The sequence below is a fragment of the Canis aureus genome, chromosome 4 (assembly GCF_053574225.1).
Source record: "Canis aureus isolate CA01 chromosome 4, VMU_Caureus_v.1.0, whole genome shotgun sequence".
Classification (NCBI taxonomy): domain Eukaryota; kingdom Metazoa; phylum Chordata; class Mammalia; order Carnivora; family Canidae; genus Canis; species Canis aureus.
Window position 1 is genome coordinate 26,237,694 of NC_135614.1, and position 25,849 is coordinate 26,263,542.

The 25,849-nt window shown below is 36.8% G+C and overlaps 1 protein-coding gene and 1 long non-coding RNA gene across 5 annotated transcripts in view; one reads left to right on the plus strand and one right to left on the minus strand.

Annotated features, from left to right (window-relative positions):
* Window positions 1-25,849, plus strand: part of VCL (vinculin) — a 115,409-nt gene that overhangs the window by 32,003 nt on the left and 57,557 nt on the right. For all 4 annotated transcript variants that reach the window (XM_077895068.1, XM_077895071.1, XM_077895070.1 and 1 more), the window contains exon 2: window positions 9,223-9,293. In XM_077895068.1, coding sequence (XP_077751194.1) covers window positions 9,223-9,293 — 71 coding nt within the window. The remainder of the gene's footprint in view (window positions 1-9,222; window positions 9,294-25,849) is intronic.
* On the minus strand, window positions 2,473-3,962 carry LOC144312383 (uncharacterized). Its single transcript, XR_013377842.1, has 3 exons — window positions 3,783-3,962; window positions 3,555-3,655; window positions 2,473-2,588 (listed from the first exon to the last, which is right to left on the minus strand). It is a non-coding gene; the product is annotated as an uncharacterized LOC144312383 (long non-coding RNA).

A 25,849-nucleotide genomic window follows, 5' to 3' on the forward strand; every position in this document is an offset into this window, starting at 1 on the left:
AAAAAGCAATGAAGTACTGATAGTATGGTCCAACATGAAAGAAGCCAGTCAAAAAAAGTCATACTCTGTGATTCCATTTGTGTTATGTATAGACAAATATGGAAAGACAAAGTAAATTACTGATTGATTATAGCTAGATGGGGCCGGAGAAGGGTTGGGGATAAATGAAAGGAGTGACTACTAATGGGGTGATGAAAATGTTCAAAAATTGATTGTGTTGATGGTTGCACAGCTCTCTTGAATATACTAGAAACCATTGACTCTGGCAGTTGACACTGATGACTGTTTTTCACATTCTTGAAACGATTCTTTTTGTTTTCATGTCATAGTTCTACCTTTCCCTGCATATTGCTCTCAGACATTTCCTTCTCAGCTCTTTTCACCAGCTTGCTCTTGGATGAGCTGCCATCTGTTTCTTCAGCCCAGGCAACTAAACTGAGGAATTATCTCTTCAGTTGCTTATTGAACATTTGCTTATCTCCATCTAAACACTCCACAGGGAGTAATTAGTTTCCCTCCCAGATCTGGTTTTCTCTTCCTGTATTACCTCTCTTCCCAAGTCTATTTGAGTCAGGAAGCTAGGAGTCATTCTAGATTTCTCCCTTACTCTCCACATGGAGTGTCATGTAGATAGACCTCTTAAGTCTGCCCTCATATCCATCCATACTGCTGGTGCTTTAGCTCATCAGTAGTTTGTCTTTCACAAAGACACTAAGCTCTGTGAGGTCAGGGGCCACATGTATTTTCTTCATTACTGTCTAAAATACCTGGCACATGGTATGTTATATAAATATTTGATCAAATAAATGCACTAACACATGAACTTGTCATTGTAGTTTTTTAAATCTTTGGTCCACTTTTGCTGCTGAATTTTTCTTATTGAAATGCAAAGCTAATAATGTCTTTTGCTTAGAACCATTAAATAATTTTCCATTTCCTAGAGAATAAAGTCTAAGCCCACTTCATACAAATCTCTCCCTAATGTCTCTTTCTGCTTCTCCAACTTCCTGTCATCTCTATACCTCTTCCCTGTGGATCCCTGTTCCCTGAAGTGATGGTGCCTTCACATATGCTACCCCATTACTAGAAAGCTGTCCTTCCCCAAATCCCATTACACTTGGAGAACTGTTATCAGCCTTTCTGAAGTTTCTTTTCCTCTGTGAAACCTCTCCTACCTCATTGACACAGAGCTGAAGCTTGGATTTAACTGTATCACAGCATGCATTACACTGTGTTATGGTGATTTATTTAAGCATTTGTCATCTTTCTGTGAAGGGCAAGGACTGTGTCTCACTTATTTTTGTATTGCCATCACACACAGTGTTGTACACATAGGAAGTGCTCAATAAGTTCTTGATTAAATGAATGAGTTGGAAATCAGACTAGGTTAGAGAGTCCTATTTTTTCTGGATATATGGATATTTATTTTTTATTTTTTTTTAAGATTTTTATTATTTGAGAGAGAGAGAGAGAGAGAGAGAGGCAGAGACACAGGCAGAGGGAGAAGCAGGCTCCATGCAAGGAGCCCGATGTGGGACTCGATCCTGGGTCTCCGGGATGATGCCCTGGGCCTAAGGCGGCGCAAAACCACTGAGCCCCCCAGGTTGCCCAAGGATATATGGATTTTTAAATACCTGACTCTAGTATATCATCTGTGAATGATGCAAAAGGTACAGTGGGGGTGGATGGATCACAAGTCCATCACTGCAGGAAACAACCAAAAATGTTGCTGATGGTGGGCTCATACATTATTATCATCCTTCTGTGGCCCAGATGTGGTACTGCACGCAGCTGCATATCATGATGGCCATTCAGTATAATGGATTGATCAGCCTAATACTTACACTGTAGAAATAGTGATTTGAGCCAAACTAAGTACAGGCAGATTGTCAGGTCACAATCAGTTGGTTTCCCTCAGTTGGCTCCATAGCTGGCCTACTGTAACTTTAACTGTTCCTTAGGCTTACATTTTCATCATTTACATCTTCTTGTCCAAATATTAGAAACTTGTATTGATTATCATATCCCTGCATCCTTTAAATGTAATGTTCCTTAGATACCACTTATACTGTACAAATCTGTAACACAAGTCCTCTCTGATGTGTTTTGTCTTCCTGTATTCTTATACTTAGTCTAGCTAAGACATCTACATTAACATATTTTTTAGTCTGGGTAATGACTTGAACCAACCAAGCTATTTTTTTTTTTTTTTCTGGAGTGAAACCAAATCTCTCTACATCACAGAACCAAACTGAATCAATTGTGATAAAAGGAGTAATAATAACAATAGCAGAAGACAAAGGGCCTCTCACATAGAATTTTGAACTAAAGTCACATATTGAACAAAAGATATTTAAATTAACTACTGAACAAAGTAAGAGCTCTTCAAAAGAAACAGGGCTTCCTGCCAAGCCCCCTAAAAATGCCCCCAGGCCTCTTACTCATTCACTACCATTATTTCAGTTTATCTAAGGATGCTTTATTTCTTATCTCATTCTCTTCCCACCACCTAGCGGACACATAGTTGGCACTTACTGCCTGTTTATTGAATTGAGCAGAATTGGGCTTCATGAGTTAGAGGCGATTCTCTGAAGAAGAAAATAAAAGAGAAATAGTTTTAGCAGTGAATAGAACCAACAAATCTGAATTTCTGCAGTGGAATAAAGCTTTGAGGTAATAAAATATATTTACTATAAAGTTAGATTACTCTGAAGGGTTGTTTTGAAATAAGTGCTGACCAGAAAAACCTGCTCAGAACTTAGACTCCAACTAGGACCTATTTGTCATTCTTTTTTCTGCCCTTCTTTTTTAAACCCTTTAACAATGGGTCTCTTTTCAGAGGGAATAAAATTTATTTTAAGGTTGGAAAATCAGGAATCTGCTTTATTCTCACAATCATAAAGCATATAGATAAAATATACAGGAAATGAGAGCTTTTAAATTTTGTATTTGTTAATCGTTTCATACCTTGACTTGTTCTAAAAAGAATTTGAGGTCATAAAGGAGGATTTAAGGTAGAGAAGATAAAGGTAAATTTCCTTTATCAGAGAGCCAAAAGGGAATTTGGCCAACCTGCAGTAGATAAGTATGGAGATACCTAAAGAGATCACATAGCTTAGAAGAAATATTTGAGTAATTATATGATTTATTTGAGGTCACATGACCATTATTAGCTAAGCTGGAACTGGAAACCAAGTCACCAGATTCCTGTGTGTGTGCTCTTAACATGTATGTAGCAAAAACATTTGGGTTAACTAGTCAAGTGTTTGGTGACTGGTGCCCCACAGGTTCGAGAAATATTTGTTAAAATTATTACTGACCAGGGGAGCCTGGATAGTTTAGTTAGTTAGGCATTGGACTCTTGACTTCCGCTCTGGTTGATTCTTGGGTTTTTATTTTGGGGCCATAATCTCTGGTCATGGGATTGACCTGGGGGCGGGCTCTGTGCTCTGTGCTCGTAGAATCAGCTTGTTCTACCCCCTGCTCACGCTCTGTCCCCCAACCTCTTTAAAATAAATATATAAACTCTTAAAAAAAAAAAGATTATTACTGACCTGCTTATTTGCAAGTGTGACCTGTATTAGGAATCATATACTTCTCCATTCTAAGGCTGACCTCCAGGAGTGTGTTTTTCTGCAAGCCATGACAATTCCCGCTAGTTAACAAAGAACATATTGTGAATTAATCCCCTTCTTAATTGTTCTACTCTTTTTATTTGGAAAAGATGGGTGCTAAAAAAGCTGTTTCTGTTTAGATAGTGTGGGGAAGGAGGTGGAAAATACATTTCCTGTCGTTTCCTGGTTGATGGCTTAAAAATGTGAAGCTGTGTCTTGGCTCTCCTAGATAGACTTTGCCAGTTGATCATAAATAGAAGATGCCTTTCTGGTCCTGCATATCTTTAGAAACTGGCTTCTTTGGAACTTCTTGAATCGATCCTTCAGTGATGGAACACTGAATTGGAAAGATCTAGAACAGAGGATGACAACCTTTGAATAAATAGGTAGGTTAAGTTACATAATCCTCTCTGCTTTTCCTTGGTGTACAAAGCCTTTCCCAGGGTGACTGGAGCTTTCCTTTCTAGCCTCATTTCTTTTGCTAGACCATACTAGCCTGTTTTTCTTGTCTAGTCCACCATGTGCTCAAATATATCTGAGCCTTTGCCCATTTCCTCCTTTCTGGTTTGCTCTCTGATCCCTCCCTTATCCATCTGGCAACCCCTGCCTTTCCAGGCCCACCTCCTTTCTTCTGTGAAGAGACCATGGAGCATAGACAAAAATGAAAGTTAATCTAGCAGCTGTGTGAAGAGTAAATTAGAAGAAAGAAGTCTGGAGGCAGGAAGGCTAGTTTTAGGAGACAGGGAAAGTACCACAGACCTGAGCTGTGCAATATAGTAGCCACTAGCCACATGTAGCAATTTAAATTAAAATTAATTGAAAGAAGCCAATCTGTAAAGTCTATATCCTGGGTGATTCTGACATATGATATTCTGGGAAAGGTAAAACTGTGGAGACAGTGAAAAATATCCGTGGTTGCCAGGGATTTGGGGACTGGGAGGGATGAATAGCCAGAGCACTGGATTTTTAGCACAGTTCCCTATATGATACCATAATGATGGATACATGTCCTTATGGATTTGTCAAACCCATAGAATGTACCATACCAAGAGTGAACTGTCCTGTAAACTGTGGGTTTTGGGTGATTATGATGTAGTTGGTGGTGGGTTTACTGGTAATAACAAATGTACTTCTCTGGCAGGAGCTGTTATTGAGGGAGGCTGTTGTTGTAGGGAGCAGGGAGTGTTTGGGAAATGTCTATATCTTCCCCTCAGTTTTGCTATGAACCTAAAATGCTGTAAAAGAAAAATAAAATCTTAATTTAGAAAATTAAGATTAATTAAAATTAAATAAGTAATAATTCAGTTCTTCAGTTGCACTAGCCATATCCAAGTGCTCAATAGCCACACGTGACTCATGCCTACTGTATTGGGTAAGACAGTTTAAATAGAACATTTCTATCATAAAAGAAAGTTCATATTGGACAGCATTGCTAAAAATCAATTCCTCAAGTGAAATGACATTCATTCTACATAGTCATGCTTTATGCATTGTGCCTTAAAAATGGGATCATTTATTTACTGTACCTAACTTAATTCTGGACTGAATGTACTAAAGATTGGAGTGATTGTGGATATTATCACCATAAGTATGAATGTAGCTTAGAATAGTGAGTCAAATTTAGTGCCTATCATTTAAATACTTAAAAATAGCTTCTGAATAAGTAGTCTTTGAGTGTTTTTTTATTTTATTTTAAGATTTTATTTATTTATTTGAGAGAAGGGGGAGGGACAAAGGGAGAGGGAGAAGCGGACTCCCTGCTGAGCAGGAAACCCAATATTGCTTTGGGGCTCCATTCCAGACCCTGGAGATCATGACCCGAGTCCAAGGCAGATGCTTAACTGAGTGATCCATCCAGTTGCCCACCCTTGAGTATATTTTTATTATCTATTTTTTTCCCCCATCTACCCCTAGCCTCAAAAAAGGAGACATAAAATAATTACATAAAATTCATTCTTTAGTAAGTATCTCCACCAGGGTCAGAAGATTGGCTCTTTGCAAAAATGTTTTTAAGGATTTGGTTGGGTGTACTCATGATTGTTTTATTTTTTGATGATAAATCTTTGCCATATATCAACCTTCTAGCATTGCTGCCTTCGAAGACCTTTCATTGAATTGATCTAGGAGTCATTTCTGATTTTTGTCCCCTCGGTCTACTCCCCATCCCTTGCTCCTCCCAGTCTAAGAGAACATCCTATTACCTCTTACTCCAAAAGAATGAATTCCCTATTTCCACTTTCATGTCTTAAGTCTCTGCCCTCTCTCCCCTGGATGACTGCAATAGCCTCCTAACTGGTCACCCTGCTTCCCCTTGCCTGCTAAGCTCCCTTTGCCGTAGAACGGGCCAAATGACTTCTGAAAAACAAAATCAGATCATTTCAATCTCCTGTTTAGCACTCCTGCTTTTTACTGTATTTAGAAAGGATTCCACACATCTTAACCTGGCCCAAAAGGCTCTCTGTGATCTGGCCCTTGCCTTCTTATCCAACCTTATCACCATACCTCCCTTCACTGAGCTTTAGCCACTCTGGCCTCCTTCAGCTTCCTTGAATATACTCAGCTTTCCCTGCCATAGGGTCTTTTTCTTTTTTCTTCCTCTGGAGTGTTCTTTCCTGGCTCTTCCATGAATGGTTTCTTCTCAGCTTCATTCTCAACTCCAGTATTACTTCCTCAGAGAAGCCTTCTTTAGCCACTCTTTTTGAAGTAGGCTCCTTTTACTCCTACCCCATACTCTTCATGGCGTCATTCTTAACCATTATCTGGGATGATTTTGTTGATTTATTTATTTACTTGTATATTCTCTATCTACTACTAGAATATAAGTTCCATGAGGGCAGAATACTCAGGCTGTACCCTCAGTACCTAGAACAGTGCCTGGCTTATGTAGTTGTACTCAATAAATGTTTAATAATGCTAAATAACTGAATGTTTTCTAAAGGAGATATAAGAAGAAGAACTCTCTCCTCTTCTTCCCTTGCTCTGTCTCTGTCCTTGTCTCTTTCTCTGTGTGTGTAAAATAAATCTCCATGTGTCTAAATGTGAATATCCTTCTAAGCCCTTGATACTAGTATGAACTAGTGACTTTATTGTTGAACTTCATTTTTTTACTTCATGGAATCATGGGCCACAGCTTTTTGAATGGTTGATTTTAGTTGGAAAATATAGTGAACAATACATCTGGAAATACTCTGTCATGTTTTGATCTGAAAAACTCTAGAGAACCAGCTGCTGATTTGAAAGGCTTTTATTATGATACAGACAGTCTATTGTCTACGAAAGCACTGGCTATTACACAGTGGTATATGTGTTTTGCTTTTTTCTGAGCTATTAACTTGAGAGAAAACACTTGTATTCATTAACTTATGCATGACTTGTATTCCCTGAGAATAATTTATTGTATTATTTTCTTTAGCTGATTTACTGTGTGCACTTAGGGATTTTTCTTACTCGTTTTTCTTCTTTAAACTCAATCAAGAGTTAAATGGTTAAATAGTAGGGCTGAGATACTTTCCATTTTAGGCTTTAAAAAGTTTCACTGATTTCTATATTAAACTGTGGTTTATATTTACGATTTAGCACTTTTACATAGCTTTACTTTATATTTATATTTATATTGAATTTCATCATTTAGTATATTCAAGTTTACCTCTTTTAGAGTACTTTAGAATATGTCATATAACTATAATGAAAGAAAAATTGACATCCAAGCCCTCCATAGGAATAATCTTGAAGAAAGTGAGTGTATCTTTTGTGGTATAATAAATACATGTGCACATATATACAATCTGGTTAGTGTGACTTTTAGCATTTTGATATAGTTTTATGTTTTTAGCTATTACTATTTGGAAGATTTATATGAAATGACATAATTACCATAGTTGTTAGGTAGGAAATAATTACATCTAAATAGCCCAGAGTAACATTTTAATGTAACTTTTCTTTTTTTAGATTTTATTTATTTATTTGAGAGAGAGAGAGAGGGACAGAGCGTGAGCAATGGGGAGGAGGCAGAGGGAGAGGGAGAAGCACATTACCCGCTGAGCAGAGACACTGACATGGGGCTCTATCCCAGGACCCTGAGATCATGAGCTGAGCCAAAGGCAGATGCTTTACTGACTGAGCTACCCAGGTGCCCCTTAATATTACTTCTTAAATTGTAAAATTGTATATTCACATTTTGGAAAATTAGGAAATTCTGTATCTGTATATCCTATTTTCTAAGTATCATTATAACCACTGTTAACATTTTGTTTTGTATTCTTTGAGTGTTTTACTTCATGCATATGGGTTTTTTCAGTTTGTTGTAATCATTGTGTATTTATTATTTTTATTCCTTTTAAATGAAATGTAATGGCATAAACATTTTCTTGTAGTGTTGAGTCCTTATAACTATTGTTGTAATGGCCCTATAGTACACTATCTAAAGATATATCTTAATTCCATTAACTGTTCCTCATGGTTGGATTAGTTATTTAAAAAATATTTTAGCTTTTATAACTAACATGATAGTGAATATTTTTGTGAATATTGTTATTACCACATTTGGTATGATTACTTCAGGGTATATTCTCATTAGAGGAATTCCTAGATAGGACATTTTTTATATTTCCTAATTTATACTAGCAAATGCTTTTCCAAAGAGAGTTTGCCAGTTTACATTGCCACCAGAAGGGTATAAAACTATTCCATTGTAAAAAAAAAAAAAAAAAAAAAAAAAAAAAAAAACTATTCCATTGTAGAATTCAGCATTATATATATATATTTTTTAAAGTTGTTCTATAATTAGGGGAAAATCATGTTGTTTTAGTTTGAATTTACTTGATGACTGGTGAAATTGTGTATTTTCATATGTTTGGTTCCTAGTTTCAGTGTCATAATTGCTTCATATTTTTTTCAGTTCCAGTAACATCTGTTTTTTTTTTCCCCTGTATGGACATTTTAGCCTACTTACCTTGACTCATGTACTTCATGCATTGTTATAGAGATTTAGGGTTGCCTGGTTGGCTCAGTCTGTTGAATATGTGACTCTTGATCTTGGGGTTGTGAGTTTGAGCCCCACATTGGGTGTAGAGATTACTTAAAAATAAAATATTTTTAAAAAAAGACAGAGATAGCAGTTTGTCAGCTAAACATATACATATAAATCTCAGTGATAAGGGGTTGAGTGTCTGCCTTTGGCTCAGGTCGTGATCCTGGGGTCCTGGGATCGAGTTCCGCCTTAGGCTTTCTGTAGGAAGCCTACTTCTCCCTCTGCCTATGTCTCTGCTTCTCTCTCTGTATCTCTCATGAATAAATAAATACAATCTTATAAAAACCCCTCAGTGATGAATTTGTCTCTTTTTCTTTTACTATGCTCAGTGGGCCTTCAAATGAATTACTCTGAAGAAAGGGTAATACATTATGTTTGTACTCCATATTGTTATCCAAGTTTATTGTGGAAGCATATATGGGAACAATCTTGATAATTTCAAAAATCCAGAGATTTTCTTTGAATTCAGAAACTCCAATGATAGATTATATATAAAGCATAGGTCTGAAATATGTTGAAGTAATAGTTTTTAAAAGTCTGAGAATTTATTACTAAATTGTGAATCTTTTTCTCCTATAGGTTGGAAAAGAGACTGTTCAAACCACCGAAGATCAGATTTTGAAGAGAGATATGCCACCAGCATTTATTAAGTGAGTGATTAAAACATTTTTCTCTTGCTAAACAAAATAATCCTCTTATTAGGAAAGAAAATGAACTGATTCCAGGAGCAACCTTTTTTTGTAATATAAAAGTGCTTACAATTGTAATTTCAACTTTTGATCTTTTAACACTCTGGTTTCCTACTGTTGGTTGTATTCATTGCTGTTAGGCATTTTTGACATAATAATTTTTAATAAAAATACGACTTCTGAATTTCATTGTCTGGAATGGAAAGGATTCAGAAACATTCTGACCTTAGCAGGCATGAATCAGACTTATATGCTAAACACCTTTGCTTGGAGATAAGGGAATAAAGTAGATACAAACTTTAAAAAATTAATTTCAGTGTATTTCAGTAGCATTTTAAATTGAAGTTATACTTATATGTCACCCAAACTCCTACAAGTAATTTGCAGGTGTTTTGCCTATCCTGAATAAAACCAGAGATAATGACTTTTCATTAGTTAAAACTTGTATCAAGTTTTTGATTACATGGTCTTTGTTCAGTGGCTTTGTTCTATGACAGTCAGTCCTTGTAAAAGCTGATGCATATGACCAAAAAAAAAAAAAAAAAAAAAAAAAAAAGAAAGAAAGTAGAACCTCTACAAGAGTAAGATAAGCCTATTCAGTTGCAAAAAGAAGGGCAAAGGATTTGATTAGGTGCTTCAAAAGAGAGGAAATCCAAATGGCCAAAAAATTATGCCCAGGTTCTGTATCTCATTAGTCATGAGAGCAGTGCAAATTATTCTATTATAACCCCTAAATTAATCTGATTTATAACTGATAATATCAGTTGTTGATAAGGATGTGGAGCAATTTTAACTGTTATACACTGCTATTAGGAATTGGTGCACTTTGGAAAACAGTTTGGTGTTTGTAAAGTAGAAGACAGGCAATTCTTAGAAAAACTTATGTTCATGTACACTGGGATCTATATATGAAAATATTGGTATCAACATTGTTCATGATGACCCTACTGATATATTTATAGTAGAATGGATGAAAGCAATGATGGTATAGCCATAAAGGGGAATACTAATCAGGAATGAAAAGGATTTAGAATTTTTACTTCAAAATGGTTAATCTTATGTTATTTAAATTTCACCTTAATTGAAAAATGAATGAATCTCAAAAATAATTGAGAGAAATGAATGATAGATATGTAGGTAGTCCCATTTATTTAAAGTCTGAAAAGGGATCCCTGGGTGGTGCAGCGGTTTGGCGCCTGCCTTTGGCCCAGAGCGCGATCCTGGAGACCCGGGATCGAATCCCATGTCGGGCTCCCGGTGCATGGAGCCTCTGCTTGTGTCTCTGCCTCTCTCTCTCTCTTTCTCTGTGTGTGTGACTATCATTAAAAAAAAAAAAAAAAGTTCATTAAAGTCTGAAAACATGTAGAAATAAACAATGTTGTTTAGAGATGCCTACTTATGTGGTTAAAAAATAAAGATAAGTAAGGAAATCATGATTGCAAAAGTCAGGGTAGTGGTACCTCTGGGAGGAAGGAAGGGGGTTGTAGCCAGGGAGAGGCACACAGGGGCTTCTAAAATGGTAATAATGTAAAAACAAATACACAAGTAAATAAAATGGTAATATAACTCTTGACATAAGTATTGAGTTACATGGGTGGTTGTTTTATAATTATTCATTATGTTATACATATGTTTTATACAATTTTCTGTATGTATGTTACATACACAATTTTAAATAGAGAAGTATTCCTTTATTTTATATCCTCCTTATGTTCTATTTTCATTGAACAGATGCAAAACTTAACCCATATTGATGTCTCCTTATTTCTAACTTACTTGAGTGGGTGCTTCTACATAACGGTGTTTCTGTTAATACTGCAAAATGTTCATGTGTTAGGAAGTAAGGGGCCAGAAGCATCTGTTTTCTGTAGAGCTTGTTTTGTGGGAGTATCGTGTCTGACTTGCCTTCATTAGACTTGGTAACCTCCAAGGTTTCTCCCAGCTCTAAACCATATGAGCCTACTTTGTTTTTTTTGTTTTTTTTTTTTTTTTTAAGATTTTTAAAATTTATTTATTCATGAAAGACACACACAGAAAGAGGCAGAGACACAGGCAGAGGGAGAAGCAGGCTCCATGCAAGGAGCCCGAAGTGGGACTTGATCCCGGGACTCCAGGATCACACCCTGGGCTAAAGACAGGCGCTAAACCGTTGAGTCACTCAGGGATTCCCAAGCCTACTTTGTTTATGTGCCATTCCATCACCATGATAATATTAAGAGGAGTCCTATGCTGTCAGTTAAACACTATAGTTAAACATATTTATGCTACATTAAAAACACAGCTGTAGCTATTATCCTGTTTGCCCCTCAACCTCTGGAAGGTACACAGTGTGGTAAGATAATGTACAAGGGGTTTCAACATCAGGTAGGTGGGTATTCGAACTACATGACCCTGTAGAAAGTTCCTTTCAACCCTCACATTCAAGTCTATGAATATTGTTTGACTGATAAATGAATTTCTTCAGGGAACTCATTTCTGCTCATTCCCAGAGATATATCCTTGAAGTATGCTATATGCTCTGACAGGCTTTCTTGGGGACTTAGAAAAATTAAGGAGTGTGGCTTAGTCATGATAATATTTTCAAAAAAGTAGGTAACTTTAAAACAAAATAAAACTTCATTGATTTTCTTGGTGGTAATAGGACACCAATCCCTTTCTCTGGGAATTGGATATTTATTCATTTATTGGTAATTGGTAATTTAAAGAAAAAGGTTTGAGCATTTATCTTGCCTTTCCAGAGACTGAGAAATTAAAAATAGAACTACCATATGATCCAGCAATTCCATTTTTGTGTATTTACCCAAAGGACACAAAATCACTATCTCTAAAAGATATCTGTACTCCCATGTGCATTACATTACTTAAAATAGCCAAGACATGGAAATGACCTGTCCGTCAGAGAATGAATAAAGAAAATGTGGTATGTTTGTATGTGTGTGTGTATATATATTTGGATGTGTATATATATGTATTTACATACACAGGAATTTTGGGGAAGTGAATGAAGGTGGTCAAAAGGTACAGACTTCAGTTATAAGATAAATAAATCCTGGAGATGTAATATACAGTGTAGTAACTATAGTTCATGATACTGTATTGTATATTTGAAAGTTGCTAAGGGTGGGGGCACCTGGGTAGCTCAGTGATTGAGTGTCTTTGGCTCAGGTCATGATCCCAGGGTCCAGGATCGAGTCCTGCATCAGGCTCCTTGCAGAGAGTCTGTTTCTCCCTCTCCCTATGTCTCTGCCTCTCTCTTTGTGTCTCTCATGAATAAATAAAAATCTTAAAAAAAAAAAAAGTCGCTAAGGAAATCGATGTTAAAAGTTGTCATCCCCCGCACCCCCCCTCCAAAATTGTAGCTATCTTGCCTTCCTTGTACAGACTTTATCTCAGGGTAGTCTAATAACCCTAGTTGGTGAGGGGAATTCCAACCAACAAATGTGGAATTAATGACAGAATTAGAAGGTCATAATTATCCAATTTTAATTATGCATAATAAAATTATGCAATTTTAAACAGTGGATTTGTGTAAGGATCATCAATAGGTGAGACCATTCGAACCGGGGAAAAACCCTGGTCTTCATGGGGAATCAGGAAAAGACACCATGTTATGATCAACTGAATAATTTACTGAGCAATGTTTAAAAGGTACATGACTTAATATATTATTTGAAAATGGGGGGGAGGGTGCACCTGCGTGGCTCAGCTGGTTAAGCATCTGCTTTTGGTTCAGGTCATGATCCCAGTGTGATAGAGCCCCTGTCAGGCTCCTTGCTCACTGGGGGGGGGGGGGGGGGGGGGGAGTCTGCTTCTCCCTCTCCTTCAGCGTGCTACTCTCCCTGCTGGTATTCTCTCTCTCAAATAAATAAATAAAATCTTAAAAAAAAAAAAAGGAAAATAGGATAGAGTACACATAACATGGTTGTGATTGTCAAACAAATTTGGGGGGGGGAGGGGAAGCAAATATTCCACAATTTAAAACATGGCTCTTCATGCTTTTCTTTAGAGTGCAAAATGAAGCAGAAAATAACTTTAGTAGATGCTTTGACTTGAGGGGGAGGGGACAGAGAGGGAAACAGATGGAAGCAATTAATGACATCCTTGGAACTGTTGAGTAGGACATTCTTTTGGGCTGTTTGGTTGATGTTTGGAGGTTTCCAGGGCATGACAGAGCTTCCTCTGTCACCCACTTTTACAAGGACTTCTGAATAGTGTCTGCTTAGGTAACACTAAAGAATAAAATGTATTTTAAAAATGTATTCTTAGATGAATTTCTACTCCTAGAATGTTAGAATGTCAGAACTAGAGAAAACAGAAGACTTCTGGTCTGTAGACAGATTTATACTAAAGCAATCTGATATATGTTTAGAGATTATTCAGGGAAAGATATATTTTCAGGATTTTTGACATTTTTAGGATTTGAGGGTTGTCAGAATCAAGTCAGTCTATTTGAGGGACTGGTGGTCATTAAGGACATGTTGATATATTGGAGAATGGGTTTAATATCAATTAAAAATTATATATTTGAGTTATAATGTTCAGTTTGCGACTTCAAATGCTTGGGCAATTCCTTATTGTAAAAGTGAGAACTTTTTAATATAGAGCAAAATTTGCATTGTTACAGAAAACCTTTCTCTTGGGTGGAACAAAAGTTATCTGATCTTTAACCGCCCTATGAGATAGAGTTTACAATTTACTAATTTTACCCCAGATTGTAATAGCCACACTGTTGCAGAGGAGGTGTAGGGTTACATGCTGATTGCCACAGAAACTGTCTCAATCTTCATAAACTTCAGGAGTGTAACGGTCATGCTGTACTGTTATAATTTTGGTTAGATTTGCATAATATTGGTTAGGTTTTCTTGGTAGGAAATAGTTTGTTCTTTTAGAGACTGTCAGCAGAAGAGTATTTTGCATTATTGTCAATCATTATCAGGCAGCAGCAGCAGTAATATTTATGTGTAATTGATTGATAAATGGGCTAGACACACTAGTTGGTTAATTAAGTATTTATTGATTACCTTCTACTATGTCTAGCACACTAAGTGCTACATAGAATGGCAGTTCTTACCAGTGTAGTATGAATGACCACTTGTAAGATGTATTATAAGTTATTTATTAGTAGTAATAACATGCCAAAATTTGCAAATGCTTTTTTAAAGTAAATTGAGCATATTCAAAATCACATGTATAACATCCCTCTCATTTCCACTTACTAGGTAATTGTTTTTTTTTTTCTTTAGTCTTTATTGAGGTATAATATATTCACTTCCTTTATATTATGCTTTTTTTTTTTTTTTAGTAGAATTGATAATAATGGAATTATAGCTGTTATGCCTGGAAATTGTGCATAATCCCAGATATACCCATGGGGGGGTGTCTTACATGTGGGTTTTATTCCTCTGTGTATCATGATGGAACAAATTTCTGCTGTAGAGAAATTTTTAAAAAATGCTTTAAGAAGGGGGTGCCTGGCTGGCTCAGTTGGTAGAGCATGCAACTCTTGATCTCAGGGTTGTGAGTTTGAGCCCCATGTTAGGTATAGAGATTGCTTAAAAAAAATTTTTTTTTAGACTAAGAAAATGCTTTAAGAATTTTTAAAGAGCTGTAATGTGGAGGGACACCTGGATAACACAGTCAGTTAAGTGTCTGACTCTTGGTTTTGGCTAGGTCTGATCTCAGGGTTGTAAGATTGAGCTTGATGTCAGGCTTGTGCTTAGTGAGGAGTCTACTTGCGTTTCTCTCTCCCTCTGCCCTCCCTCCCCCCTCCCCCCTTGTGCAGGCACACTCTCTCTCTCTGAAATAAATAAGAGCTGTAATGCAGACTGACATTCAATGTGTAATAGGTATTCAGAGGGGCACCTGGGTGGTTCAGTGGGTTAAGCGTATGCCTTCAGCTCAGATCATGATCCCAGGGTGCTGTGATTGAGACCCCATGGGGCTCCCTGCTCCCCAGGGGGGCTTCCTTCTCCCTCTCCCTTTGCCACTACCCCCCTGCTTGTGCTCCTGTGCGCACCTGCTCTCTCTCTCTCCTTCCTGTCAAATAAATAAATAAAATCCTTTTTTAAAAAATAGGAATTCAGAGAAAGTGCTATCATTGTAGGTAGGAATAGTAGAAAGAGGCTGCAAGTAGGACGTGGGACTTGGGAAGATAGATGTGGGGGAAAGGGAAAAACTCCAGGTGGAATGAACTATAGGAACAAGTCATGGGGCCTCTGAGGAGAGGGATGGTCGTGTTAGGAGTGGTAGGATCTAAGCCAAGGTAAGTTCTGCTAGGTGATAAAGGCCTTTGGAAGCAGGCAGAGGAATTTGGAGTTGGGCAGCAGAGAAGCTTTGCAGCTTTTGAGCAGTAAGATGACAAGCTGAAAGTGATTTTTCGTAATTCATAGCCAAATACTGGATGAAGAATAGGTGCTAGTGAAGGAGAGTGAACTATATGAACCTATCAGATTCATTTTCTGTCAGTGTTGATTTATTTCAGATGGATTCCTTACAGGTAAAAAATGTTTATGGCAAACTATTTTATTTGCCTTGGAAAAATTGCTGTTGTAGTGTACAATGGCATTTCACTATTATTTCTGCAGTGGAGTGGAAATGAAGAGGAAGACAGTTTTTGGACCCTATCCAAGGGTGTTCAGTATCTGAATGTCACTTGTGTCACTTGGGAGGTGGTCTTGTGGTATGAACTCCTTAAAAAGGGCATCAGTGGCTTTGTCTGTTGGCAGGCAAATGATAGTTTCATTTCGAACTGCAAACTGTTGCCACTTTCTGTTCAGTGCTGTTATGAACAATCTGCTTGAAATCATCAAAACTTGGGTTGATTCACCAGCTTGTATTATTTTTGAAACATATTGTAATGTCTAGGCCTGTTGAATAAAAGAATGTTCCTAAAACACTATGTGAAAGGGTTTATATACTATTAACAATCTGCATGATTAGCATTAATCATATTTCCTAGAAAATTGCCTTCTTTTAACTCTTAAACTTCATTAGTCAAGCCCAATTGCACTAATATTTGTACAATTTTACCTTGATTGATGTTCATGTACTACAGGGAAGTTTGAAAAGAGTTGATACATGCTTAATGCTAAATTTAGATCTCTTTAGACCTAAAGTAGTAGTGTCCTATTTTTGGATCACCAGCCCTTATATTTGGCTTTTTCTTTGCTTATGATCTTGACCACTCAAAATCATCTGTGGTGAGATTTATATTTTTAAACACTCTTTTCAGTCAAAGAGCCCAGAATATCTCCTTTTATAATTAATTCTTTGATCATACCCTTCAATGCACTTTGCTTATCTGGTGTGATTCTAATGTTTTATATTTTAACTTGAGTTTTTTGTGATCCTTTCCATTGCTATTTAAGAAAAGATTTTTGTTTCAACATAGATGGCCAAGGTTCTGTGAGACAATTATTCACATCTGCTGGCTGACTTGCTGCATTTTTGACCTAGAGCAAACACTCAAACTTTAAATAGTTCACCTTTGAACTTGCTACATTAAACATAATTGGGAACTACTGTTTTTCACAGACTTTCTCAAACAAAAATGATTTATATTTTAAGTCTTCTCAGTAATAAACTCTGAGTCACTATTACTAATTTGCAGAGGAGTTCTCAACAATTTGGTAGGGATTTGATCCTAGGTTTACTTTGTATACTCTTTATGATTAAGAAATAAACAAAACTTTAAACGTGTAATACTTTGGTTTCTATTTCTACAGAGTAATCCAAATCATATGATTGAAAGGAACTCAAGGGACCAAGGGAACACACATTTATCAAGTGCATATTATTGGGCCAAGTACTTACATATTTTCATTTTCTGAGAACATCAGCGTCACGGTATTGATAAATTAATTCTACAGGTAAAAAACTCACCCAAGGTCGACTCTGTTTGTATGTGGCAGGACATGTTTCCTGTTGGTAGTCTCATGACTTCCAAGTCCATGTTCATAATTCATAGCCAAATACTGGATAACTTCTGAGTCCATGTACTTTCCACAATCTGACCTTCTATGAAGGTCAGACTTCTGGGTCCTTGTTCTTTTTTTTTTTTTTTTTTTAAGATTTTATTTATTTATTCATAGAGACAGAGAGAGAGAGAGGCAGAGACACAGGCAGAGGGAGAAGCAGGCTCCATGCAGGGAGTCCAATGTGGGACTCGATCCCGGGTCTCCAGGATCACACCCTGGGCTGAAGGCGGCGCCAAATCACTGAGCCACCTGGGCTGCCCCATGTTCTTTCCACAATCTGACCTTCCATGAAGTCATATAGTCCATCCTTTTCTCTCAGGCAGTGCTAATTTTATACCATTCTTCGAGGATAACAATTTATACTTTTCCTAAGCATTTCCCACCGAAGGGATATTACGGATGTAATTTGTAATGTATGGCAGTGTCTTATAACCCTTAAACTGTAAAGAAGTTAAAGTTGTAACATTTCAATGTTAAAAGGAATCCTTGAGATTATTTACTCCAACTGCTTTATTTTATAGAGGAATGGAGGTCATTGGGCACGTCCACCTTACTGCCTCAAACAGAAACACTATAAATAATTAGACACAAGTATTCCCTTAACTATTATCTTTACTGTTCCTGTATAGGTCAAGTCCCAAATCAAGAAATTCTCAAGATTAAAATTTTCCCCTCATCTGTTTAAAATCTTTATTCTTTTTTCCTTACTACAGCGAAAGAACCTTACAAAAATAGCTCCATTTCTTGAATATTTTTGGTGAACTGGGTACTTTGAGTTGTATTCTTTGATTCACCTCATCTTGCAGTTGAGGAAGCTAAGACCCAGAGAAGCTCAGGAACTTGTTGCCAAGTCTTCCAGTACATCAGTGACAGAGGCAGGATTCAAACCCTGCACTAACTCCCAGGCTGTTCTCATTCCAGTATGCCAAGACTCCCTTCTCTCTTCATTATGAGAACTTTTTATAACATAATAGTTACTGTGAGGCTTAAATGAGTGAGATAATATATGTGCAAAGGCTTAAATGAATGAGAAAATGTATGTGCAAGTACCTGGGGGGAGCGGAAGGGGAAGACTTTTGGTGATTATTAGCTTCCTTCCTTAGCTTCTCAGTCTTTTTTTCTCAGTCCTCTTCTTCAAATAAAGTCAGTTTCTTTTTAAACTTTTCTCAGATAGAATTTTCCCTTAATTTAATGTCTCCTATGGTAAGGTCTTTAAAAAAACTGAACAAAACATGATTGCTTGTTTTTATTTAAAGCTCTTTCTGTATCTATTTAGATGATAATGCAGTTTTTATCACATATAAGATAGACTCTGGTCTACTACATGAATGTAGATTTTCTACTGGTTAGCCATTTTTGCATTTCTAGAATTAATGCCACTTGGTTGTGATTTTAAAAAGAAAATACAGTCCTAAATTCAGTTTGCTAATGTTTTAAAAAGAATATCGCTTCTTTGTTCATGAGGTATCTTGATATATAATTTTCTTGTTCTGTTCTGTTTTTTTTTTTTTTTTTTTAAGATTTTATTTATTCATGAGAGACACACAGAGAGAGGCAGAGACACAGGCAGAGAAAGTAGGCTCCCTGCAGGGAGCCCAATGTGGGACTCCATCTCAGGACCAGGATCATTCCCTGAGCCAAAGGCAGATGCTCAACCACTGAGCCACCCAGGTGTCTCTTTTGTTCTGTTCCTCCCAAGTTCTGGTGTCAAGGTTACTTTAACTTCATAAAATAAGATCCTTTTCTAGTTTTTGAAACAGTTTATAAAATAAACTGTTTTTTGAAAGTTTGGCCAAACTTGCATATAAAACTGGGTCTGGTGTCTTTTGGAAGAAGAAATTTGAGTACTCATTCAGTGTCCTTTTTTTTTTTTTTTTTTTTTTCCTGTTGTTTAATCTAATTCTGGTGTTATGTTCATTTTGAGTCAACTTTGCTAATCTGATACTTTTCTAAGAAGTTATCTATTCATCTAAGGTCACAGATTTATTAGTATGAAGTTCATAGTAACTTATTCTTCTTCTGTTACATTTCTAGTTATATCACCTTTTTTGTTAAGCATTATTTATTTCTGCCTTTTTTATCACTCTTTTAGAGATTTATGTTTTATTATATTTCCTCAATGGTCTTTTCATTAAATTATTCTCTCATATTTATTATTTACTTTAAGTTTATTATTTATTATTAAGTTTATTATGTTTAATTGAAGTAGAGTTGACATACAATGTTATATTAGTTTCAAGTGTACAGCGTAAGAGATTTGACAAGTTTATATGTTGTGCTATGTTCACAATATAGCTACTATCTGTCACCATACAACACCATTGACTATATTTCCTGTGCTATACCTTTCATTCTCATGACTTATTCCTTATTAAGTTTATTTACATACTTTGTTTTCAACATTTCAGTATTTATGTTCAATCTTTCTTGTTTTTAATTAAGTATATTTTGAGCTCTTAATTTTGTTCTAAGCTCTACTATAAGTTTGGAAGCAGCTATAGGTATATGTTTTGTTATTATTCAGTGTATTTAAACTAAAGAAAAGGACAAAAACAGTTTCCCATTTCTCTCACCCTGGACCCTGACCCCTAGCAACCAATAATCTCTTCTCTGTACCTATGTGTTTGGTTGGTTGGTCATCCATCCATCCATCCATCCATCCATCCACCCATTTATTTGATTGGTTGATTTCACATATAAGAGAGATGATCAGAAAAAAAAAAAAGAGAGAGAGAGAGATGATATGGTATATGTCTTTCTCTGTCTAACTTATTTCACTTATTACCCTAGGGCTCTTGAGGTCCATCCATGTTACAAATAGCAAGATTTCATTCTCTTTTTATGGCCAAATAATATTTAGTTGTATATACATGTATATATACATATACACCACAGTTTCTTTATCCATTTATCCATCAATAAACACTTAAGATGTTTTCATATATTGTCTATTGTAATAAGTAATGCTGCAGTGAACATAGGAATGTGTATATCTTTTCAAGTTAGTGTTTTCAGTTTCTTTGGATAAATACCCAGAAGCAGAATTGCTGGATCATACAATAGTCTATTTTTAATTTTTTGAGAATTCTTCATAGTTTTCCACAGTGGCTATACCAATTTATATTCCCACCAATAGTGCACTAGAGTTCTCTCTTCTCCGTATCCTCGCCAACACTTGTTATTTCTAGTCCTTTTTTTTTTTTTATGATAGTCATCACAGAGAGAGAGAGAGAGAGACAGAGACAGAGACATAGGCAGAGGGAGAAGCAGGCTCCATGCACCGGGAGCCCGACGTGGGACTCGATCCCGGGTCTCCAGGATCGCGCCCTGGGCCAAAGGCAGGTGCTAAACCGCTGCGCCACCCAGGGATCCCCATTTTCTAGTCCTTTTGATAATAGCCATTCTGACTGGTGTAGGTGATATCTCATTGTGGTTTTAATTTGCATTTTCCTGGTAATTAGTGATATTAGCACATCTTTTCATGTGCCTGTTGGCCATTTATATGTCTTTTTATGGGAAAAATGCCCATTCATATTTTCTGCTTATTTTTAAATTGGATTTTTTTTTTGTTGTTGTTTTTGAGTTGTAAGGTACTCTTTATATATTTTGGATATTAGCCCCTTATTAGGTATATGATTTAAAAATATTTTCTCCTCTGTAGTAGTTTGCCTTTTCATTTTGTTGATGGCTTCCTTTGCTGTGCAGAAGATTTTTAGTATGATGTAGTCCTACTTATTTTTGCTTTTGTGCTTTTGTTTTTGTTGTTAGAAAAATCGTCTCCAGGACCTGTGTCAAGGAGCTTATCACATGTTGTCTTCTAGGATTTTCATGGTTTCAGGGTTTATATTTAAATTTGTAATTCATTTTGAGTTAATTTTTGTGAGTATGAAAGATAGGGGCCCAGTTTCGGGGCACCTGGGTGGCTCAGTCAGTTAAGCATCCGATTCTTGATTTCAGCTCAGGTCTTGATCTTGAGGTTGTGAGTTTGAGGCCTGTTTTGGGCTCTGCACAGGGCATGGCACCTACTTAAAAAAAAAAAAAAAAAGATAGAGGTCCAGTTTTATTTTTTTTCATGTAGTTGTCCAGTTTTACCAACACCATTTATTGAAGAGACTGTCCTTTCATTATTGTATATTCTTCACATCTTTGCCATTAATTAATTGACCATACATATGTGAATTTATTCTAGGCTCTCTTTCAGTTCCATTGATTTATGTGTCTGTTTTAAAGCCAATACCAATACCATGATATTTTAATTACTTTAGCTTTGAAACATAGTTTGAAGTCAGGGGGTATGATGCCTCCAACTTTGTTCTTCTTTCTCAGGACTGTTTTGTCTATTTGAGATCTTTTTTGGTTACATACGAATTTTAGGATTGTTCTATTTCTGTGAAAAATGCCACTGAAATTTTGAGAGGGATTGTGCTGAATCTGTATATTGCTTTGTGTAGAATGGACATTTTAAAGATAGTAATTCTAATTCATGAGTATGGAATACCTTTCTGTTTATTTGTGTCTTCAATTTATTTCATTAATGTCTTGTTGTTTTCAATATATAGGTCTTTCATATCCTTGGTTAAATTTATTCCTAAGTATATTATTCTTTTTGGTGGGATTGTAAATGGAATTGTGAATTTTCCAGCTATAGGAACTTTAATAGTTGTAATTTTGGTTGTGAATTCCTCTAACAATATTTTAAAAATTTCAAAATTCTTTTTACTATCTTCTTATTGTTCTATTTCTAATTAATTGTGTTATGCCTATAACATGATTGTTATAATATCAATTCTTGGAAATTCTTTTGTGATGTAATATATGGTCAGTTTTGGTAAGTGTGCTATATGTGTTTGAAAAGAAAGTATATTCTCTTTTGCTTGGGTTAAGGTTTTCTTTGCATCAGTTAGGTCAACATATAAATATTATTATTTTAAGATTTTATTTTTAAGTAATCTCTACACCCAATATGGGACAAACAACCCTGAGATCAAGAGTTGTATGGTCTACTGAGTCAGCAAGGAGCCCCTAAATATTATTGATCAAACTTTTTATTGCCATACTATTTTGTCTGTTTGAAGTATCACTTTATGATGAGGTATGTTGAAATCTCCTATAATAATTGTAGGCTTGTCAGTTTTCTCATAATTGTCAGCTTTAGCTTTATATATTTCAAAGCAGTATTATTAGTGATAAGTGGTTACAAGGTTATGGTTCTTCTGGGTCCTAAATTCTGTCAATTATTTTGTTATTTATTACCCTTTTAAAAAACATTTATTTACTCCGAGAGAGAGAGAGTGTGTGTTCATGTGCACTAACAAGGGGAGGGGCAAAGGAAGAAGGAGAGAGAGAATCTCTAGCAGATTCCTGGCTGAGCGTGGAACCCTGTGTGTCCCTATCCCACGACCCTGGGATTATGACCTGAACCAAAATCAAGGGTCAGACATGCAACTGACTGAGTCACTCAGGTGCCCATTTATTGTCCTTTTTAAAGAATGACTGTTGACTGATGCTATTAATCTACTGTTGACTTGTATCTCCAGATTTTTTTGTAAACCATATCTTAGTTTTTGGCTGTTTAAGTAAAAATATTCTCCTACTGTGTCTGTTCTATTTCATTTTGTGTTTAGATATTGATACTTAACTCATTCATCACATTCTGCTGTAGAACAGCGATTGTCAACTTTTTTTTAACATAAGGACCTTCAAATAATAATAGTGAGATTTTTATTATTATTTAAGAATAGATAAGAATAGGGCAGCCCAGGTGGCTCAGTGGTTTAGCGCCACCTTCGTTCCAGGGCGTGATCCTGGAGACCCAGGATTGAGTCCTGTGTTGGGCTCCCTGCATGGAGCCTGCTTCTCCCTCTGCCTGTGTCTCTGCCTCTCTCTCTCCCTCTGTGTCTCTCATGAGTAAATGGATAGAATCTTAAAAAACAACAACAACAACAACAACAACAACAAAAAAAGAGAATAAAAGATGCTGTGATTTTCTAATGTTTTAAAATAAAATTTTGTTTTATTCATCACAGCAGCCTTACGACACATTAAAAACCTACTAATATCTGTAAGACACACTTGCTTCTATATTTTCTGTTTCTGCTGTAATCCTACCATGGAGGGGAAGGACCATAGGAGCCAATGGACCTACAGGGAGCAGAGTTCTTGCCTGAACCTTGCAGGCTCGAATCTCCTCTTCTTTCATAGATGCCGAATTTCAACAGGGGTGAAGGAAGTGGAGAGAGAGAGACCACGACTAATCGTTTAGACTTTAAAGGATTCAAAGGTTATGGCTCCAACTCTAACTTTCAAATAAGCGGCCTACCAAGATTTGAAGAGCATGTGGTGTGGGCAGTAGTGACACTCTTAACTTTCCTTCCCAACATGTCACTTCCTCTTCAGTTACTCTCTCAATTCTGGCAGACTCTTGCTTTGTTTGAAGACCAAGTTAAAACTGGTTGCCAACTCTCCTACTCTCATCTGAAATGAAGTAATTTAGTGAGCCCATGGTGTTTCTGTGTGTCTTTTAGCTTTGGTTATCTCAATGTACATGTTCAGCAAAAAGAGATTGGTGTGGCCCTTAAAAGGCTTTGAATGTTTTAGATATGATTCATTGTGGTTTCTAATTTTAGTTTTGGGTGTATACATGCAGTGTCCTATGCTATCACTGAGTTAGGAAAGGGATAGGAATAATTCGTGGATGAGGCCTGTAGGATCTTTAAATCTGGGAGCGTGGGGTTGGAACAGCCTGTTTTAGTATTATCGCAGTGTACGTGTGGGTAATTGCGACCAGGTTCTTTCGACTTGAACTAGATTAAAGTTTGTCATTGTACTCTATGTTCCCAACTCCCTCCTAAAAACTGTAACTATTCTTGTGGCCTTCACTCAGGTTTCTAGATGACTAATGGCTGAGGATCCTTGACCTTTCTCAAAATGGCAACGCCAGGACCAAAGCGTATTGGCTAGTCCCCTAGTCCTGGGATGCCACAGAATGATTCTACTTTTGCTATTTCAAAGTAGAGTTTGTGGCAGATGGCTGCCATATAAAAGTCTCTCTGAGACTTTTGGTGATCTTCACATCTATTATTATTTTTTTAAAGATTAATTTATTAGAGAGAGAGAGAGCAAGGGAGGGGAAGGGTCATGGGGGAGAGGGTGAAAGAGAATCCTCAAGCAGACTCCTGAGGCAGGGCTCTATCCCAGGACCCTGAGATTATGACCCCAGCTGAAACCAAGAGTTGGATGCTTAACTGACTGAGCCACCCGAGCATCCCATTCACATCTATTATTTTTATTATTGCTTTTTAATGCTATGTATATACACAACGAGATCTGAGGATGAAATGAATTGCTTATAGAGGTGGCACTTCCTATTGGAGGGATACCAGAAAGGCTGAATTGTCAGTTACTGGTGCCTGAAATTTCACTGGAGCTCATTCCTCAGGTTAACAGTTTAGATGCTTAAATGCCTGGTGAAGGGAGAATTTTTGAGGTCTCAGCAGTCATCTTCACTTATCATATGTTCAACTGAGACTAGGCTCTAAATATGGGAAAGCAGAGAGAGTTTGAAGGCCTGACCCTTACCGCACACTGTGGCTTTTCTCTCAGGCTCAGGCCTGGGCTTTAATATTATTTCCAAATGATACTATATATGTAGTCATAGAGAAAAAGAATCTTAAAAGAAGCTGTTGGGGTGCCTGGGTGACTCAGTTGGTTAAGCATCTGTCACTTGGTCTTGGCTCGGGTCGTGATTTCAAGGTCGTGATATGGAGCCCTGTGTCAGACTCTGGGCTCTGCATGGAGTCTGCCTGGGATTCTTTCTCTCTTCCTCTCCCTCCTCCTCTGTGTCCCCCCTCTCACCAATGAATAAACAAAATCTTTTTAAAAAAGGTGTTTATCGTGCCATTAAAATTATTAAATGTAAACATGTGTACCATTCTTTTTATGACCCTGCTTTTGCATTTCTTAACTTTGAAATGTGATGGGCTTCTCAAACTTAGAAGTGATCTGGGCCTTTCCTGACCTCTGAGAAACCCCACACAGATGGGAAGGAAAGGAAAGTCTCCACAAGGATTGAGGTGAGAGCAGGAATAGCCTTGACAGTCACTTTTGCCTGCCAAATAATTATGCCAAGGCCAGCCTGGTTGGAAATGGAAGTGATGGAGGTGCTGGGCACTGTGGCCACAAGGAGAAAGCCTCACAGACCAGTTGAACATGTTCTTCTTTCACCTGTTTCCTTTTTATCTTCTGTAATGCTGTTTTGTGTAATATTCCTGTGGCCTGACCAACTCTCTCTCTTAAAAGGACAGGTCCCAAAATGTAAACAACCTGCTTCCTTGGGTGTGCCTCAGGGTAATCTGACTTCCATGAAATAAAATTTTCAGGTGTTCTACTTCACAGCTCTTCAGTCTTTAGCAAACAGAATGTATTTGTGTGTGTATGTGACAGCATGTATAACCTAAATGGCTATACTAATTCAGTTCAGATTTTATTAAAACAGTGAATTTGATATAGGATCATTTCCCCCACGCCACCCAACATGGTTTT